Source organism: Podarcis erhardii (assembly GCF_964252035.2).
Source record: "Podarcis erhardii genome assembly, chromosome: 16".
NCBI lineage: Eukaryota > Metazoa > Chordata > Lepidosauria > Squamata > Lacertidae > Podarcis > Podarcis erhardii.
In genome coordinates, this window is record NC_138514.1 from 25,935,876 (window position 1) to 25,955,229 (window position 19,354).

General features: G+C 47.4%; 1 protein-coding gene across 1 annotated transcript; it reads right to left on the reverse strand.

Moving 5' to 3' along the window:
- On the reverse strand, positions 1-17,955 carry GUSB (glucuronidase beta). Its single transcript, XM_081843522.1, has 12 exons — positions 17,701-17,955; positions 15,187-15,375; positions 14,302-14,483; positions 13,483-13,625; positions 12,543-12,730; positions 11,299-11,451; positions 9,991-10,169; positions 7,757-7,903; positions 6,451-6,535; positions 5,345-5,521; positions 3,842-3,977; positions 1-2,322 (listed from the first exon to the last, which is right to left on the reverse strand). Exons 1-12 carry the CDS (start codon positions 17,905-17,907, stop codon positions 2,144-2,146), a joined length of 1,965 nt encoding a protein of 654 aa, XP_081699648.1. The 5' UTR covers positions 17,908-17,955; the 3' UTR covers positions 1-2,143.
- Between the last annotated feature and the right edge of the window lie 1,399 nt (positions 17,956-19,354).

Sequence of the window (19,354 nt, forward strand, 5' to 3'; positions counted from 1 at the left end):
CATGCACCTGCCAAAATCCTGTCTTTTTACACAACTGTGCTTGGCCAGTTGCATCTGGTTGTCCAAGCTGCCTCATTTTATGCCAGAGAGAAACAGAGAAATGCTTGTTGTCTTTCGGTGATTTAAAGGTTTAAGTTCGTATTAGCCCTATGTGTGGGGAAGCCAGACTTTCTGGAGACCAACCTCATTCTCCTCCCTCACCTGTCATTCCAACCCAGCCCCTGAAAACTGTGGCCAAAGGGCCTCAAAAAGTGAGTGTGGCGTCTCCAAGTCGTCCTGCAGACAGGGAGCAGGCAGCTTTTTGCTTAGTGGGGGATGGGAGACAGGGAGCCCTTGTGGGTCGGAGAAACCTATTTTTGTATTACACGTGGGACCCTTCACAGTAGAGTACGGGGTAGCTGTTGCGTCCAGGAGCTTGTGAGGTTAATTTTGAATGAAGGCATATTATTTGTGGCAGACAAAAGTCCAGCTTCCACTCACCCCTTCAAGGTTTTGATCTAGATGAACTGACATGCTCATGTTGCTTTTGTCCTGCCTTCGCCAACCTCATCTGGAGGGAGCTGGTGAGAGATGGGGGGTCCAAAACATCTGGAGAGCATCAGGTTGGCAAAGGGCAGGATAAATCTGTAGTTTTTCTATGAAGGTCCGCTGCTTATGGAAATGATGTTAGCAGATTGCAGAATCAGAACATCTTTTGAAAGGGGTTTTCTTGCTGCTCGATGTGGTCTCTGATCCAAAAAGAAAGCTAGGATTTCAGCTAGCAGCTCCTGGCCTACCTGGATTTAAAAATAAAATAAAATACTTTGGCCTCTGTTCTGCCAACGCTATTGAAACACACCCTTGCAAAACTAAGGAAGCTGAAGTATTCCATTACCATTTTTTAATTAAAAAAAAAACCTGTATTAAGCATGGACTAAATATTCAATGTGTGTTCTGTCTCGTATGTTTTGATCTGACAATTATTATTTCTTTTTCATGTGTTTCGAACTCGCCACCTGTGTCTAAATTGGAGTCGTTCCGTTTTTCTGTTCAACCTAAGACTGCGACATTCTAAGGTCTGGGGTCCACTTTTTGCTAATGCGAAATTAAAACAGAAACCATGTAAATAATGTAAGAATGTTTTATTTGTTGCACATAACTTTTTTGGTATAAAAAAAACAAAAATAAATGTAGAAATTATCTGTGGATGTCTTTGCAGTGTTGTTTCATAATCCGTGCTGCTGTTTCATGCCTTTCTCCCCAGTAAGGCCCCCAATACCTTGATGTATAGTCACAGAGAGCTATTAGCCCCTTAGAGTTTTTGTGGGACTTTCAAGTTTAGAGAAAAGGCGAGTAAGAGTCCGCATTACAGTGCATAAAGTTATGCACTGTGGAGAAAGAATGGGGAGAAGTTTTTCTCCCTCACATATAATGCTAGCACCCAATAGGGTCATCTGCTAAAGTTGAATGTTGAAAGATTCAGGACAGACAAAATACCGGTAATTCCTTAACGCAGCGCATAGTTAAACTCTGGAACTCTCTCCCACTGGAGGCAGTGATGGCCACCAACTTGGATAGCTTTAAAGGAGGATTGGACAAATTCATGGCGGTTAAGGCCACCAATGGCTATGCTCTATCAATCGCTAAGAATTACAAATGGGAAGAGTGTGTCTGTTGTGCTAATCTCCTGCTCAGGGGCTTCCCAGAATAGGCATCTGATTGGCCACTGAAATAGACAAGCATTTCTGCTGAACCAGCAGCTTCTTGCTCATACACCATACTTGTCAAAAAGACCCAAGAGATTGTGGTGATCGTTACACAAGGCTACACTGGCTTTGTGTAAACCAGAATCTAAAAACATGTTCAAAATGAGAATGTCATGGATACTTTAGTTGACATTCCTCCTGCATTGCAGGGGGTTGGACTAGATGACCCTTGGGATCCCAACTCTACAATTCTATGGTTCTATGAGAAAATCTTTGTCCATTTTCATTTATGTTCCTTTGGCTTTATCGTACGGAAAAGCAGAGCTGCAGTCCCTCCCCTGCTTTCATGAAGAAAATACATCGGAGCAAAAACAATCACGGAAATTTAGTCTCTATTTGGATGCTCAGTAGTGCCTCTCCTTGAATTTCTTCTGCTGTGCTTAATGTAACAGCGTAAGTCAAGTGCACTTGGAGGCCTGAGTTTGGGGCAAACCAATGTCATGGTAATTGGGCCGCGCAAGGGGCCTGCATTGCTCAGCCAGCTTCCAGTATCTCTCCCTTAGGACGAAGGCGGCCGATTTGGGTTGTCGTTGGCGGGTGAAAATACCTTTCTTGTTACCCAAAACCCGCGTTGTGCCTGCAAGATGGGAAAGAAAGTTACAAAAGGAAGGCTCAACGGCAACAGCTTTGTAGAGCGGGGAAGGAACTTGCAGGTAATCCAGACCAAGGATGGGGAATCTGGGATGGCTCTCCATACATTGTTAGACTCCCAACTCCTATCATCTCTCAGCGCTGGCAAAGCTGTCTGCCTGGGGCTGATGGGAGTTGGAGTCCAACAACATCCAAAGGGCCACGCAGGTTCCCTGTCCCTGATCTCTGGGCCACTTCCTGTCCAGTGCAGGACGCACCCCTGCCAGATGTGGCCAGCCCCTGCTTAAATTCCTTACTGAATGAAAACCCCCTGCTTCACCAGGCAGTCTGTTCTCTTGCCTCAACAGCTCTTGAAAACCTGGGAGCTGCCGTCTTGCATTGCCTATAGCAGGACAGACCCAACTTTTCATACCAACTGGGCCGCAAGAGTATTTAGACACAGAATCCACGAGCCGCACACAACCTTGTTGTGCTGGAAATGTGAGCAAGACTAAAATTTGGCCCCCTCGAGGCTCTGGCAGGGTCCAAGAGTCCTCCCACCTCCTTTCTAAATTGGGAAAGTGCTAACTAAGCTTTTGGAATGAGGCAGGACAACTCTAGGACCCTGCCAGAGCCTCGGTTTTCGAGCGTCTCGGAAGCCAAAAGTTTTGGAACCCGAACACCAAAAACCCAGAAGCAATTGCTTCAGTTTTTGAATGCTCCTCGGAAGTCGAACGACTTCTGCTGTGTGTTTTGCTTTTATCTCCATTGACTTTGCTGACCGCCTTTTGTGCCTCGGTTGTCAAACATTTTGGAAGTTGAACAGTCTTCTGGAAGGAATTACGTTAGACAACCAAGGTACCACTGTACCTCCAAACCAACGTCAAAAGTTTCCAGAGATTTAAGACTTCCGAGGAGCTGTCGCCAGGGGGCAACGCTAATTTGTTTACTGCTGATAAATATTCTGCAGGATGCTGGAAGCAAATCCCAAGAATTCTAAGATGCCCCTGCCCCATTCCCACCACACCAGAGAAGCTGGCTTGTACATTTCGGCACAAGATAAGGTAGTCAAGAACCATAGGGGGTCAGGCCGGTGTAGAGGGTTGGCTAGATGGGGGTGAAGGAGGTTTGGGAAAGCGATAGGTGGAGTTAGCAAGGCAAAGTGAACAATGGCAGCACCCCCTAGTACAGTGGTACCTCGGGTTACATATGCTTCAGGTTACATACGCTTCAGGTTACGGACTCCGCTAACCCAGAAATATTACCTCGGGTTAAGAGCTTCAGGATGAGAACAGAAATTGTGCTCCGGCGGTGCGGTGGCAGCAGCAGGCCCCATTAGCTAAAGTGGTGCTTCAGGTTAAGAACAGTTTCAGGTTAAGAACGGACCTCCAGAACGAATTAAGTACTTAACCCGAGGTACCACTGTATTAAATTTATGAGTTGCTTCCCAACGGCAGAGTCCTAAAGAAACTTGGGAGCGGAAGACTTTCGCAGAGGACACGGCAACTTCAAACAGACGCCAGTACCTTGGTTCGTCATGAAGTCGGCAAAATTCCAGATGAGTTCTCCAATCACATAGTCCTTCCTCTTTTGGTCTAGGACAGCATGGTACTCCTTTAGCACAGCTGCCTGGTATTCCTCAGAGAACATGAGAGGCGGGTCCTGCGGGAATAGGGAAAGGAAGAGGCCTCTCTTGCGAGATGAACGGGAAGGAAGGAAGGAAGAGCCCTTATGCGCATGGAACCAGTGCAGGATGCGCAATGAATGAGAGCAGCCATCCAATATTCGGGTCGCTGTGGTGCAGAAAGTAGAACGCTCTCATTCTCTGCTGCTTTGGGGGGGGGGATATTTGGCCTGTTGTGGGCCACAGACTGGCCTGCAAGACCACTTTCCCCAAGCAATGCCCACCTATCGATCAACGGATGTGGAGGCAAGGTTCAATCCTGCTGGGTGCTGTCTCTCCACCATATTCCCTGTGGGGGAACACCCTGACAAAGTAGAACTCTGCAGAGAGCAGGATTGAACCCTCCGCTCATCACCTGATGATAATAATTTTATTATTTGTGCCCCGCCCATCTGACTGGGTTGCCCCAGCCACTCTGAACAGCTTCCAGCGTATATATATAAAAAATTAAACATTAAAAACTTGCCTATACAGAGTTGAGAGTTGCCTTCAGATGTCTTCTAAAGGTTGTACAGTAAATTGTCTCATGATAAGTGGAGAGCTCAGTCCTGCTGGAAGCAGGTTCACCAGGGTGTTCTGGGGGGGGGGTGCGGAGTGGTGCTGGCAAAGCAGACCCCTACCCCCACCTCCCCATGGGTCAATTTCAGATGATTGACAGCGGGGAAGGACCCAGCTTTCAAACTTGGCCCATGAATCAAAAAAGAATTGGGCCAAAATTTCCAACTGCTGATCTAGAGGGCAGGACTTTTTCTTTGTTTGACATTTAAACCACCCTTCGTCTAAGCAGGATTCCAAAATCCTAATTAAAATGCCACCTTTATTTGCTTATTTTTACTTTGATATCCCACCTTTCCTCCAAGGAGCTCAAAGTGGCATACATAGTTCACCCTGTCCCCATTTCATCCTCACAGCAACCTTGTGAGGTAGGTCAAGCTCACAGACTGGCCCAAGGCCACCCATTGAGCTTCCTGGCCAAGTGAGGGATTTGAACCTGGGTCACCCAGGTCTTGGTCCAACACTCTAACCACTACAACACACTGGCTTAGCTAGATATCTGTGAATGTGCACCAGGGACGGAAGAGGCCTGAAGAGTTCATGATGGACTAGAAACTTGCTTAAAGGCATAGCCTATTACTGTACCAGTATTGGGTCAAAGCCACCAGGTAATTCGTGTGTGTGTGTGTGTGTGTGTGTGTGTGTGTGTGTGTATTGAGCATTCTGAGCAGACACAGATCAGCAACAAGCAGCTGCTCAGTACAGTTCTCCTCTCAGACATCTGCAATTCTTCTTTGGGAAGAAATGTTTTCTGCCTACAGGCGACTGGCCTCGCAAGAGCCGGACTCACCATGTGGAGGCCGGCGATGGCATCTGCTCCATACTCGCTCTGGATAATGGGCTTCTGGTGAGTTTGGTACCAGTTCTCAAACTGAGAGTTCAGCTGCAGGCGGATGACCTCCAGGTGTCCAGGGTCGTGGTACCAGGAGAAGTAGCTATTTACGCAGATGACGTCCACGTAAGGGGCCTGCAGAAATTTCAATTTTGTTTTTAGCCGATTTTGAGGCATGTCCGCTAGACGGCAAGTGTTCTCTCTCTCTCTGCCCCCTTTCCCCCATCCCCAAACATAATGGGGGAAAGAGAAGGGTGCGAGCAACTCATTCTTGCATAAGCTTCATAGAATTGTAGAGTTGGAAGGGACCGCGACAACGGACAAGACCTGTATCCAGGTGGAATCAAGGTCTCACCTATTTATCCCTGGACTAGATGATGCTTTGAGTCCCTTCTGACTCTATAATTCTATGAGGACTTGGGGTTGGAGGTTCCCCACCACTTGGCCTGGATATTCCATGCTGAGCATCGTTTTTTGGAAGGACAGAAAGCCAGCCTTAAAGGTAAAAGTAAAGGGACCCCTGACCATTAGGTTCAGTCATGGCTCTATCACAGTGCTTTCCGGCCACCTGCAGCAGCTCATCCGCACCCTGGTGGAGCGTGCTTCTGCGTAAGCTTCTCTTTATTTTCTCCCTGCCCCTCAGCCACATTTTACTTATATATAAAGGTAAAGGGACCCCTGACCATTAGGTCCAGTCGTGACCAACTCTGGGGTTGCGGTGCTCATCTCACTTTGTTGGCTAAGGGAGCCGGCGTACAGCTTCCGGGTCATGTGGCCAGCATGACTAAGCCGCTTCTGGCAAACCAGAGCAGTGAACAGAAACGCCGTTTACCTTCCCGCTGGACCGGTACCTATTTATCTACTTGCACTTTGACGTGCTTTTGAACTGCTAGGTTGGCAGGAGCAGGGACCGAGCAACAGGAGCTCACCCCGTCGCGGGGATTCGAACCGCCAACCTTCTGATCGGCAAGTCCTAGACTCTGTATTTTAACCCACAGTGCCATCTGCGTCCCAGCCTTAAATAACATTAAATAAGCAAGAGAGACAAAAGGGATGGTGCTTACTCCAAGATCTAGAGCGTAATTGGTGTTTGTGATGAACGTGACTGGGCGCGTGGGGTCCATGGCTTTGGTGTGAGCAATCACCATCCTGCGTGCAAAGGGTGAAAAACAGACAAAACCACAACTGTTTCTCGTTGTGCAGAATTAATTCATCCACATGTGATTCCACCCTCCTGCACCTCTGAGGCTCTGCATGGCAACCTGGACGGAAGGTTAGTTTCCGTTACAAACTATTTGTTAGACTTGAGAACATAGGAAGAGCCTGCTGGATCAGGCCAGGGTCCCATCTAGTCCACCATCTTGTTCTCACAGTGGCCAACCCTTAATGTGAAACTGCCAAGCGAGATTAGAGCACAAGAACCCTCTCCCCTCCAGTGGTTTCTCGCAAGGGGAATTCAGACACATTACTGCCAGCGACTGTGGAGGCAGAGCATGGCCTTTGCAGCTAGCAGCCATGGATAGCCATGAATTTGTCTCATCCTCTTTTAAAGCCTTCCAAGTTGGTGGCCATCCCTGCCTCCTGTGGGAGGGAGTTCCATAGTTTAACTATGCGCTGCAAGGACATTCTTTTATCTGTCCTGAATCCTCTTAACATTCAGCTTCCTTGGGTGTCCATAAGTGCTACTGTTCTGAGGGAGGGAAAAAAACTTTTCTCTATCCGCTTTCTCCATGCCATGTGTAATTTTATAAACTCCTCTCATGTTGCCTCTGACTTACCTTTTCTCTAAACTAAAAAGGCCCAAACACTGCAACCTTTCCTCATAGCGGGTGTCCCTTCATCCTCTCTGTTATTTTGGACTTGTTAAACACTTGGTACCTGTGGGTCTCCAAGCACCTAACAATACTGTTAAACACACAGTCATATGTATAACATCTATTTATTTAACGGTTGAGGTACTGTTTGATTGTAAACAACAACAACAAAACAATTCCCTAAGTTGTTTACTAAAAGAAACATTCTAATTAACGGATAACCAGTTAAAAACTTTGAGAAGGTGATCAAGAGTAGCTAAGAAGGAATACAATATGCCTAACTTATACAGGTCTGAGGAGGCGTTTTCTCTAGATAAATAATGTTTTAATTGGGGAGCAAAAAGCACAGCAAAGGTGCCTGCCTGATGTCAAACATCCCCTCAGGTCTATTAAAACCTGGCTGAGGGAAGCGAGAAGTCTTTACCTGGCGCCAAAAGTAAGGCAACAAAGGTGCCTTTGCTGGGCAAATATATGTGATACTTGAGTTCACTTTGGGCAGGCTGAGTGCCAGGGTACAGACTTCACAGCACAGTTTTGTGTGTGGCAGATAACTCACTTGAAGTAGTAGCCGGCTGGGGGCAGCCAAGAGGCCGGCTCATTGGCCACAGACCACATCACGACTGAGGGACGGTTCTTGTCCCGGCGGATCAGCTCCTCCATCACGATGAGGTGGTGCTGGAGGCTTTTGTTACCAAAGTTCATGCTTAAATGGAGAGAAGCAAAAAGGGGGGACAAGGGGTCCATCATAAAGCACACTTTTTGCCTCTTTTATAATAATCATAATCATCTTTTATTTGTATCCCACCCTTCCTGGCCGAAACCAGGCTCAGGGCAGCTAACATCAAATATATAACATTGGTATAAATATATAACATCAAATATATAACATTGGTATAAAATCAATGGTAATTAAATTACCTCCTAAAAACAAATAGGTAGCCGTGTTGGTCTGCCATAGTCAAAACAAAACAAATTCCTTCCAGTAGCACCTTAAAGACCAACTAAGTCAGTTCTTGGTATGAGCTTTCGTGTGCATGCACACGAAAGCTCATACCAAGAACTGACTTAGTTGGTCTTTAAGGTGCTACTGGAAGGAATTTGTTTTGTTTCTCCTAAAAACAAGTCAGGATCAAATTTAAATCCAATTAGATGGTTTTCTGCTGGATTAGGGTTGGGAACAGTAAATGCTCATCAGGCCCAACTGTTTACGCTGTTCTTATATGGGCCTGTGAGAATGCTGGGAGGCCTCTTTCACACTAGTTCTTATACAAAAATAGAAGGGGAGTCAGGCTGAGCCCTGACCAAAGGCCTGGCAGAACAGCTCCTGCGGAAAGATGTCAAATCCCACAGGGCCCTGATCTCTTGTGGAAGAGCGATCCACCAGGCCCTGGTCGAGGCCAGCCTAATCTCCCTGAGGCCCGGGATCTCCAAGATGTTATTATTTACAGACCGTAAGGTCCTCCGTGAAGCATACCAGGAGAGAGGTCTGAAAGGAGCAACCCAGCAGTAAATCACACCATGCAGGTTGGAGTTAACTCTTCATTGGCGGAAGCAGGATCTGCACAGGAGTGTCAGGCCTAATGAGCACAGCAACTCATCTCTAGTAGGTCTTGCCTCATGGATTGAAAGTCCCTGCCTCCCCACAGCTGCCTAAGTCCCTTCTTCTCCAGGGTTTTTCCCAAGCAGTCGGAGACTGCACCTGCACATTGCCCATCTCTCCACCGCCCTCTTTGTACCTCTCTTGGTTCTAGACCAGGAGGGAGAGGAGCTGGTCACAGCAGGAGGGGGAGACACCTGTGACTCCTCTCTGCCTCTTGGCCTCCCTCCTCTCTTGCTTCAGCTTCTGCCTCTGAGTCTGGACTTCTCTCTGCCACGGACTCTCCCAGCTCACTAAGCCCTGTTGCCTCTTCAGCTTCCAACACCACCTCTTTCCCTCTGACCACTCATCACCATCCCACCACCAGTCCCTGAGCTCTGAGCCTTCTTCCCTTGGGGGTTCCTTAGCGGCTTCCTCCTACCATTCCTCTGCATCCAACCAGTCCATGGCATTCTTGTTGGAAAACTCGCCCCCTCGGGAGTGACTGGCCTCCCTCTCAGGTTCCCGGGGCTTGTTTACCGGTGATCTACCCTGGTTGGCATCCCCGCAAGTCCAGGGAGATCTTGATAGGCGACATCCCCCAGCGTGGAAGATGCACACCCCCTTTACTCCTTGCATACCAGCAGGAGAAAGAAGAAAGTCAGAAAGTCTACATCATCTACGATTTATTTCTGTCTTCACATCTGTACAAAAACATGTCCATTCAGCTCAGTCTCCACCAAGCACCTCCGTAAGACTTCCTTCACATGCACAAATGGAAGGTCTCATATTACACACAGAACAAATCCCTGTGAACCGTCCTGATAAGAACTGCCTGGTACATTCTTTCCCAGGACTAGTCACATCATGTGATGTCAACATCAAGCTACTGGTTTGCAGCTGCGTTGTACTCATATCCCAACAATTCTCACATGCTCCTTCCTCACCGCATGCACAGCCGAATTATTCTGGTCTTCCTCCTGCCTACTAAGGCCCTTATCGTAGTTCCCTAAGTACATCTGCTCCCACTCAACCTCTCGGCTCAGAGCATCCAAGCCAATGGGAGCCTCAGATCCATCGGCCAGCCCCGCCTCTTTGTGACGTGAGGCCAGCTCAGCCAATCATTCCCAAACACGTCACCACCACTGCCCAATTACCTCAGTGCATCGCTCTATAAATCGCTGGGGAGCTCAGGGAAATCGCCTCTCGCTCACCTGTCCTTCATGCCCACGGCCGGAGACTCATCGATCACCACAATGCCATAGGCGTCACAAAGCTCCATGATCTCTTCGGCGTAGGGGTAGTGGCTGGTACGGAAGGAATTGGCGCCCAGCCACTGCAGGAGGTTGAAGTCCTTCATGATGAGGGGCCAGTCCAGCCCTTTGCCACGGATCTGCCGCAGGGAACAAACCCGGTGAAACAGGAGAGGCTACAAGTTAGAAGAGCAATGGTCCTTTGCCAACATCGGGCTTCCAGCTGAGCTGCCACGGAATGATGGTCCTCCTCCAAGATTAAAGCAAGTTTCTAGTCCTCATGGGTCTGAAGGGTTGATTTGACATGGGAAACTGTCTCATGCAGAGCCAGTCCTTTGGGCCACCTAGCTCGGAACCATCTAGACCAGGGGTTGTCAACCTGGTCCCTACCGCCCACTAATGGGTGTTTCAGGATTCTAGGTGGGCAGTAGGGCGTTCTACAGCACAAGCTGAAATCTCCTTCCATCGAGCACTGGTGGGCAGTAAGGAAATTTTACCATCAAGAAAGATGCATTAGGGGGCGGTAGGTGTAAAAAGGTTGACTACCCTGATCTAGACCAAAGGTTCCCAGACTGGGCGGTACCACTCCATGGCAGGGTGGGAATAGCTAGGGGGGAACTAAGAGGCAAGGGGGCAGCAGAGGGGCCCTAGAGATGGGCCCCTCCGAGTGTATTGATCTCTTATTACAACTGACCATGCTAGAGACTACAGCAAAGCACTTTCCTCACTTCGTATTTAAAGTTTTGCCATTCTTATCGCTTCCCAAGCTATTTCATTGGGCCATGTTTGTTTGTATTTACAATGCTGAGTTGTCGCAAGATAGCCAAGCTGTTGGTTTTCTTATAAATTAATTACGGCACATCTGTGACAGGTCCATGTTTGGTAAGTCATTACGAATAAATATTTTGTGCTATAAACCTCCTAGTTAAGAATGTGTAAAAATATTTTTCCTACAGTATCAGGTATCATGGGATCATCGGTTTTGTTGAATTAATTAAACTAAATAGCTTTTAACTGGTTTTTGAATGAATGCTCAATTAACCATTACCGTTTTGAATTTTATAGCGTTATTAGCTTCCTTAGTGGGCCGTACAAACCAGAGTTCTGAATGATGCTTTTTATGGGGGGGGGGAGTTTGGGAACCACTAATCTAAACCCAGATTGAGATGTTTCTGGGTGAGGCCCATCCTGCTTCTTCACCCAGCCCCCCCAGCCCATCACCGGTGCTCAGCAATAACAGATCCGAAAACAAGGCACCACTCAACTCACATCAGAGTCTTCGTGCTTGTTGACCCCGTGGAAGTAGAACGGTTTCCCGTTGATTAGGAACTTGTTGCGGGTGACCTGCACAGTCCGAATGCCTACCGGCTGCATGTAAGTGTCTTCGGAGACCGTGCCGTCCACCTCGGCAGAAAGCGTGATCTGTGGTCCGAAAAAAATACCCTTTTTGTGTCAGCTGTCGGAGCACGCAAGCCTACACCCCGACAATCACCAGCCCTCTGAATCTGAGATGTAGCATCCGGGGAAGGAGAAATTTCTATGCTGTGCCAAGGTAACCCGTAATCTGCACCCTGCATAATTTGCAGGGAATTTGCTAGACTTGAACCCAAGGCCTCATTCTCCAACCCAGGAGTAGGCAAAAATGTGCTGCAAGGATCAGATACGGCAGCGGGTGGGCAGCTGGGACCACACCCCTTCTGCCCTCTGTGTGTTGTCCCTCCCAACACAACTGCCCCACAAAACTGGCAGAGTTTTTCACTGGAGGGCTCCCACAAGGGCTGTGGATGGGAAGGATCATAGGAAGTCAGATTGTTAATCCACCGAGCTGAGCATTGTCTACTCTGGCTGGCAGCGTTTCTCCAGAGTTTCAGGCAGCCCTACCTGGAGCTGCCACTGGAGATCAAACCTGCTCTACTGCTGAGATACAGGACTCCCCTAGAATTTGAGTAAAGTGGGCATGGAGGGATGCAGAGATTTATAAAAGTGGTTTTAAGCAACGCCAGAGGTACAGCAGGGATGGAAGGGCACTTTACCCAATTCCCTTCTCACTGGACTCAAACCGTGCTTTAAACTGCCATTGCTCCCTCTCCTCAGTGTCTCCCCTTGCTCACTCAAATCTCTGCCATGGTTTAAGACCATCACTTTCCCCCTCTCAGTTTCCTTCCATTCCTGCTTTATTCAAACCTCTACTGAGGTTTAAAGCCAGTTCCCTGTGTGTCCCTCCATCCCTTCTTTTCCTGTTGGCAGAGCAAGGCAGGAGCCCTTCCTTGGATTGCTCTTAACCACTGGATATCCTATTCAGCTATGCACACCTGCCTTCTGGATTTTCAAGTCAGCATCCTCTCCTACTCAACTAAGCCCTGAGCAGGGGCCAGAACATTAGTTTTCCCCTGGAGGACAATGCAGATCTGAGGATTCTGGACAGGAGCCACATGCAAGATCTGTGCCTTAGTTTCTCTCCCTTCCTCCCCCTTCCTCCCCTCAGGATTGAGTCCAAGTAAGGCTTAAGTTACCTTTAGGTAGTAAAGGTATCCAGGACGTTCATGCATCAGGTATGGCCACCAGAGTAGAGGGTTCACCACTTTCATCTCGCCAGCAGACCCGTTTCCAGTTGCCACAGTGACACCATCTTGGTCATGCAGTGTCAGGGTCAAGGAGTAACGGGGGCTGCCCCGGACTGAAACCAAATACTGCACCAAGCCTGTACCAGCAGAAGCAAAATAGGTGAGTTGGTGAAGACAGCGGGCTACAAATCAGAACCGCTCCGTTTCGGATCCCACTGCTACCACCAAGTGAATCCCTTAAGCATCCTAAGGTAGGCCATTTTCTCAGCCGCTGCTCCCACAACAGTTTGGGGAAAGCAACCCCGGCCTACCTCACAAAGTTGTTGTGAAGACTGTGGGATAAACGGCTCTGAAGAGAGAGAATTGGGGCCATCGCTTGGTTAAATAAACTTTAGCTTGTGGGGTTTGGATTTGATATCCTGCTTTATCACTACCCTAGGGAGTCTCAAAGCGGCTAACATTCTCCTTTCCCTTCCTCCCCCACAACAAACACTCCGTGAGGTGAGTGGGGCTGAGAGACTTCAGAAAAGTGTGACTGGCCCAAGGTCACCCAGCAGCTGCATGTGGTGGAGCGGAGACGATAACTCGGTTCACCAGATTACGAGTCCACCGCTCTTAACCACTACACCACACTGGCTCTCCATTTGTGCCATTTGGTGGCTAAAACAATTGTTTGGAGACTTCCTGAGGTTGTAGATGGTGTGAATATGTCACGGCAAGAATATTCTAAGGTGAATTTCACTTTGATAAGTGAAATCATTAACAGGTTTCCAGCCACAAACAGGTTGTTCCCACGAAAAGCTTTTCCTCCATAGACACTGCAGGATCGTCGTCCCCGCCCCCTCCTACTTTCCAAATGCTGTTTAGCTCTGGCACTTCAGATACCTACCGACGTTTCCCATCACGTCTGTGGTCACGGTGATGTCATCAATGTAGGCCAAGGGGGTGGTGTACAGCAGGACAGGTCGGTGGATCCCAGCGTAGTTGAAGAAGTCAAATTGTGTGTCTTGAACAAAATAGCCTTTGGGGTACCTGGATCAAGGGGGAAGGGTTCAAGAAGACATTTAGGGGGGTGGGAAATCTCTGCACTTGGAAACGGAGGGTTGAAAGGCATGATGAAAACAATCAGGTCTGATTCACTGAACACCTGAGGTTACACACATTTCCGCTGAAATGATAAGTTCTTATCTGGAGGTTGCATAAAATATAGATGTTACCGATTTATTTTAAGTGGATTAGGGAGTAGAATTATAGATGTGCTTCTACCGGTTCTCTGCAAATTTTGCTGTTGATCCGTCATCGAAAACTCTTTGAATATTCAGCAAGTCGCAATATTTGATTTTGCTATTATGTACCCAATAATATCCAGTTTCAACAGCTGATTTACGGAAGGTTTTGATTATTGGTCTGTAGCACCTGGGATTAAATTCCACAAATTTACAAAATCTGACTTAGGGAAACTGGATTGATTGTACTTCCTGCAAATAATATACTTAATCCTTTTTTTGAGGGGGGAGGAGGGAAAACCCAAGGAAACACCCAAGATTATGTGCGAGAAGAAAGCCTCTTCCCTATACCAGTGGACCACAATGGTATAAAAGCAGGCAAAACACCTTTCAGAGCGACTTCCTTCACCTATTCTAGACAGAACGTCCTAGAATCTTTGGCTAGAGGCTTGCTGGGTTCCTCAGCGAGGCCTTCAACTCACATAGACTCGTTCTCCATATAATGGATGGTCCCTGGAGGCAGCGTGTGGGGAGTCAGGGTGTTGTTGACAGCAATGGTGATTCGGCAAGGCTCTCCTGGAGCATCGCGGAGGAGATGGTTGATCTCGGCTTCAAAGGGGAGGTGTCCGCCCTCATGCTCAGTCACCTGGACCCCGTTCACCCACTACAACGGAAGAAAATGGGGTGTCCGGGTGCAAAGACTCCAAACAAACAATGGGGCCTCAAGGGAGGCATGCAGGTCACATGACTTGGAGCGGCGGGAAAGCTGTGGCTGGACTACAACTCCCAGCATCCCTTGCTATTGGCCATCAATACCCAGAGGGCCACAGGCTCCTCATTCACATGTAATAACTCCTGAACTTGAGAGGCAGTGGTGGTGCAGTGGTTAGAGTGTCAGACTAGGGCCTGGGTTCAAATCCTCACTCAGCCAAGAAGCTCACTGGGTGTGTCTGGGGGGGGGGGTGATAGACTTGTAATCTGGGGAACCGGGTTCCTTCACATGCAGCTGCTGGGTGACCTTGGGCCAGTCACACTTCTTTGAAGTCTCTCAGCCTCATTCACCTCACAGAGTGTTTGTTGTGGGGGAGGAAGGGAAAGGAGAATGTTAGCCACTTTGAGACTCCCTAGGGTAGTGATAAAGCGGGATATCAAATCCAAACACTTCTTCTTCTTCTTCTCTCAGCCTATCCTACCTCACAGAGTTGGTTTTGGGAATTAAATGAGGAAGCGAGAGAACCATACATACCACCTTGGGTTATTGGAGAAGAGTGCAGGACATAAATGCAGAAAATAAAAAAATGCAATGGTTCCAGAAACCAGGCAGGCTTCCATGGAGAGCTGCACTGCCCAGGAAGCCCCATACTCACCACAATCGAGTAGTAGTTTGCACTGCCAACCCGGAGCACCACTCGTGTCCCAGGATCTCTCAGGAGCCAGCGGGCTGGTGGGAACACCTCCTTCTCATACCAAACCCAACCGATGTACTGACGCAGCTTTGGATCTTGCATGATCTCGTTGAAGCTGGCAGGCACCGGCATGTCAATCACTGGCCCAGACTGAAAGAGACGAGGAAGGTATGCTGGGCATACAGGCCAGAGATGTTCTCCCATGCAGGCCTGGAATTTGGTCCAGACACAGCAACTCTGGGTTCACCCACTGAAAACATGTTGGAAAGGTTGCACTTTCTGTCAATTTGCTACGGGACAAGATTCGGGATTTTACAGCTGGGACATGCAGCGCTATACCAGGGGCATGATTCTTCTGGGTTTTATTACGGTTTTATGACCTGTATTCCATTTTGTGTTTCATTTCTACATACCACTCGTATATTCTCCAAAACTAAAGCAGTTTGTACATTCTGACAAACAAGCAAACTCCAGCAAACTTTTATCTAGGTTGCCAACATATTTTTTCTGCTCTTCTGCTTTCAAAAATTTGCCTGATGCAGAGCAACTTAGCAAGTTATAATTTTTTTCTGGTTAGAGCATAGTGCCAATAATGCCAAGATTGCAAGTTCAATCCCCATATGGGACAGCTGCGTATTCCTGTATTGCAGCCGATTGGACTGGCCCAATCGACTTCTCAATCCAGCCTGCGGACAGTCCAGGAATCAGCATGTTTTTACCCGAGTAGAATGTGTCCTTTTATTTAAAATGTATCTCTGGGTTATTTGTGGGGCACAGGAATTTGTTCATTTTTTCCCTCCAAAATATAGTCCCCCCCCCCAAGGTCTGAGGGACAGTGGACCGGCCCCCTGCTGAAAAGGTTTGCTGACCTCTGCACTAGAATGATCCTCAGGGTCCCTTCCAACTCTACAACTTTGTTATTCTCTGACCTGCTAAATCATGTCTTGGCCTCAGGCGATTCCATTTAGGGTACAGGATCATTTTGGAAGATTAAATGTGGCAATCACACCCAGAAGCCAGTAGAGGGCACTAATGTACAGGCACTGTTTTCCATTCATTGAAGCTGCAAAGAGCTCACTTGCACAAGCAATCCACTATTTACATTTCTATTTTCTTTGGCCTAAAGTCTAACGTGTAAACAGTGGAGAACCACAAACCCAATCTTTGATTTTACTCACCTTTTCTGAAGCACACAGTATGACTTTTAAACTGCTGTTAGCAAGTTACTAATGATCATGCACATTCTGCTTTTCGAAAACCTTCCAATTCCAGGTGATTATTCAATCAACTGTGCCTGAGTTTGTTTTTCCCTTCCTCCCTCCCAATGCCCTTTCCTTTAGTGTTGCATACTTGAGTTTGGAAAACTCAAAGGCACAGTCTTAATATTGATATTTGCAAAGTGCTCTTGGAAGACTTTTTCAGCTGAACAGTGAAATACTGTAAAACAATGCATTAAATAACACCCTTTCTGTTTCCTGATTCACAGATGCATGTGCTCTTTGGGGAAACAATTATTTCACCAACTTTGCACTTAACAGTTCATTTCCTCACTCTTGCCATAGAAATGCTGAGCTACTTCCTGATATGCTAAACTTCTCCTTTCCTTAGAGCTGAAGGGCAATCAATGGCAACTCCTTGCTCTCTCAGCTTCTATCTTTCCAAGGAAACTGTTCCAAAGATCCCAGTGCACTGTTCACAAATACAGAAAGCCCACATCTACCCAGTGGCTGTGTGCCCAGAAAGCTAAGTCAAACCTCCACATTCAGTGGCAGTGTACCTCAGAGTACCAGATTTTGGGGGGGACCACAGGGACTGGACATTGCATTCCCCCCCAACCCCCCCACTTGTTGGCTCCCTCAAAGCATCTGGGCAGACAGAACCATGGGCATAGCCAGGATTGAGGGGGCAGAACCTCAGTTTTTATTGATTTTTATTTATTTAGGGGGGCAGCTGCTCCTCCCTGCCCACTCTTGGCTACACCCATGGCAGCCTCTGTGTTGGTTATTTAGGTGAACAGGGCTTTTGGCTTGATCCATTAGGGATGCTCGGATGTTGCTATCAAACAAGAACTAAAAAACTAAACCCATAATTCACTATACTCTTTTCGGCACCTTTTTTGTTTCGGCAAAACCTACTGAAGCATGTAGAATATTGACACACGTTTCAGTTTGGTTTTTCAGCTAATGTTGATTTTTCTTTTTGAAGGTTTCCAGTGGTTGGTTTTAACTGTTTCTTACACTTTAGCTGTAGCTCCTGCATTGCAGGAGGTCAAAATGGATGACCCTTGGGGTCCCTTCCCCCTCTTCAATTCAATGGTTCCACGACAAGCTTATTGCTTTCCTTCTTTTCGTAAACTGCTTTGAGGTCGCTGCTTTTGCAATCAATTTATTTATTTCATAAAATTTATCTCAGCAGCTTAAAAAAAAAAAAAATCCCGCCTCACCTTGATGGTGCCCGCCTTCTCCGCTCACTCACCTGGGAGAGAGGCTTCTTGTACCAGCCTTCCACAAACCCCGCATCCCTGCGCTCTGACCAGTCTGCCCTGAATCTCCAGAGGCCTCCCAGCTCCTTCAGCTCCCTGGAGGGAGATTCCCGGGGGTACAGCATCCCTCCATCCAGGGCGCCCCCCTGCTGGCAGCACCCCAGGACCAGGCACAGGGCGCAGAGAAGCAGCAGCTTCATGCTGCCACACAGCCTGACCCGCTCTCTGCTGAGCCTGGAGAGGCAGTCGGCTGATCTCCAGCCCAGCTGACTGTCGGGAGCCAATCCGAGTCTGTATGCTCAGGAGACGCCCACTTCCCGCCATGGGGAGGCAGAGGCAGCCATCTTGCTTGAGGGTACTGCCAGGGCTTTGCTAGTATTAAGGTTTTGATATGTCAGAGGGAGTAAAACAGACTAAAAAAAAAGGCATTTGGATGACTTAAAATATTTATTTCCAGGAACTAAGTAGGGTCAGGAAATATCTGTGGCCTTCCTCCCTATGTTGCTGGACTCCAATTCCCATCATCCCCAGCGAAAATTAGATGATGGGAGTTGTAGTCCAGCAGCAATTAGAGATTGCCAGGTTTGTTTTATTTATTTATTGTATATCTCACCCTTTCCCCCCAAGAAGCACATGGCTCCCCCCATTTAATCCCCACAACAACCCTGTGAGGTAGCTAAGGCTGAGAAGCAGTGAGTGGTCCAAGGTCACCCAGTGGGTTTCATATGGCTGAGTTGGGATTTGAACCCTGGTCTTCCAGGTTTTCATGCAACTCTCTAACCACTACGCAACTTTGCCTCCCTATGGAAAGCTGACTCCACAATAAACCTATTGATTCTTTTTTCTACTGTCACTCAAGTTCAGTGATCAGCAGACTGCGGAGTTAAGCAGTTGTTACTTATTTATGCAAACGGTCCAAACCAGAATCAACAGCATGGATTGCAAGGTGAGGGCAAAGTCTGTGCCTTTCATGCTTTCTTTATATTTTCCTGCTTTGTACGTGTTGTCTTTATAAAAGAAGAGAAAAGGTGGTGCTTTTCAACAGGAGAGATACTTTGTGTGTGCTTAAAGACACTCTGTCCTTACAATTTTATGCTTTTATGATATTTATTTATTGACCTTTTATTGTGGCAGTACCTACACTTTGGAACTCCCTGCCTATTAAACACCAGACAATAGCATTTACTGTACTCTTTTTGTCGACTGCTAAAAAACATTGTTAAGGCAAGCCTACCCAGATATGTAGCGTGTTGACATGTGTTTTAATCTGGTTTTTAGTTTACCATTGATTTTAATCATTACTTTAAGGTTTTAAATAGCTGCTTTTTCCTGTTAATTTTTTTTGTTTTATTATTGTAATCCTATCATACCCCGGGTGGTGGTACCACCCAATTCTGTTGCAATGCTTTCCTCAGACACCCATCCTGTTATATTAAAATTGCAAGTGGCTTGGGGCAGAGACATCTTTTCAGCCTCTTGCTTATATTTTCCTTTGTGAAGCCTCATTTTTTGTTCAAGGACTCTGTTATAATAAAGCTTCTGTACTAGGAAGCCATTCAGGCCTCATTCACAAGTGCACTTTGACAGCTAGACCACAGAGAACAATTAAAAGCTGGACTAGTGGGGTCTTTCCGAAGGCAGGGGATA

What these genes read in the sequence shown, in the direction of transcription:
- GUSB (XM_081843522.1), bottom strand. Translation starts at nt 17,907, where the DNA reads ATGAAGCTGCTGCTTCTCTGCGCCCTGTGCCTGGTCCTGGGGTGCTGC. An exon ending in GATACCTTTACTACCTAAAG is followed by an intron (nt 11,452 to 12,542) that starts GTAACTTAAGCC and finishes TTCGGACCACAG; the next exon opens with ATCACGCTTTCTGCCGAGGT. An exon ending in GCCGTGGGCATGAAGGACAG is followed by an intron (nt 7,904 to 9,990) that starts GTGAGCGAGAGG and finishes TCTCCATTTAAG; the next exon opens with CATGAACTTTGGTAACAAAA.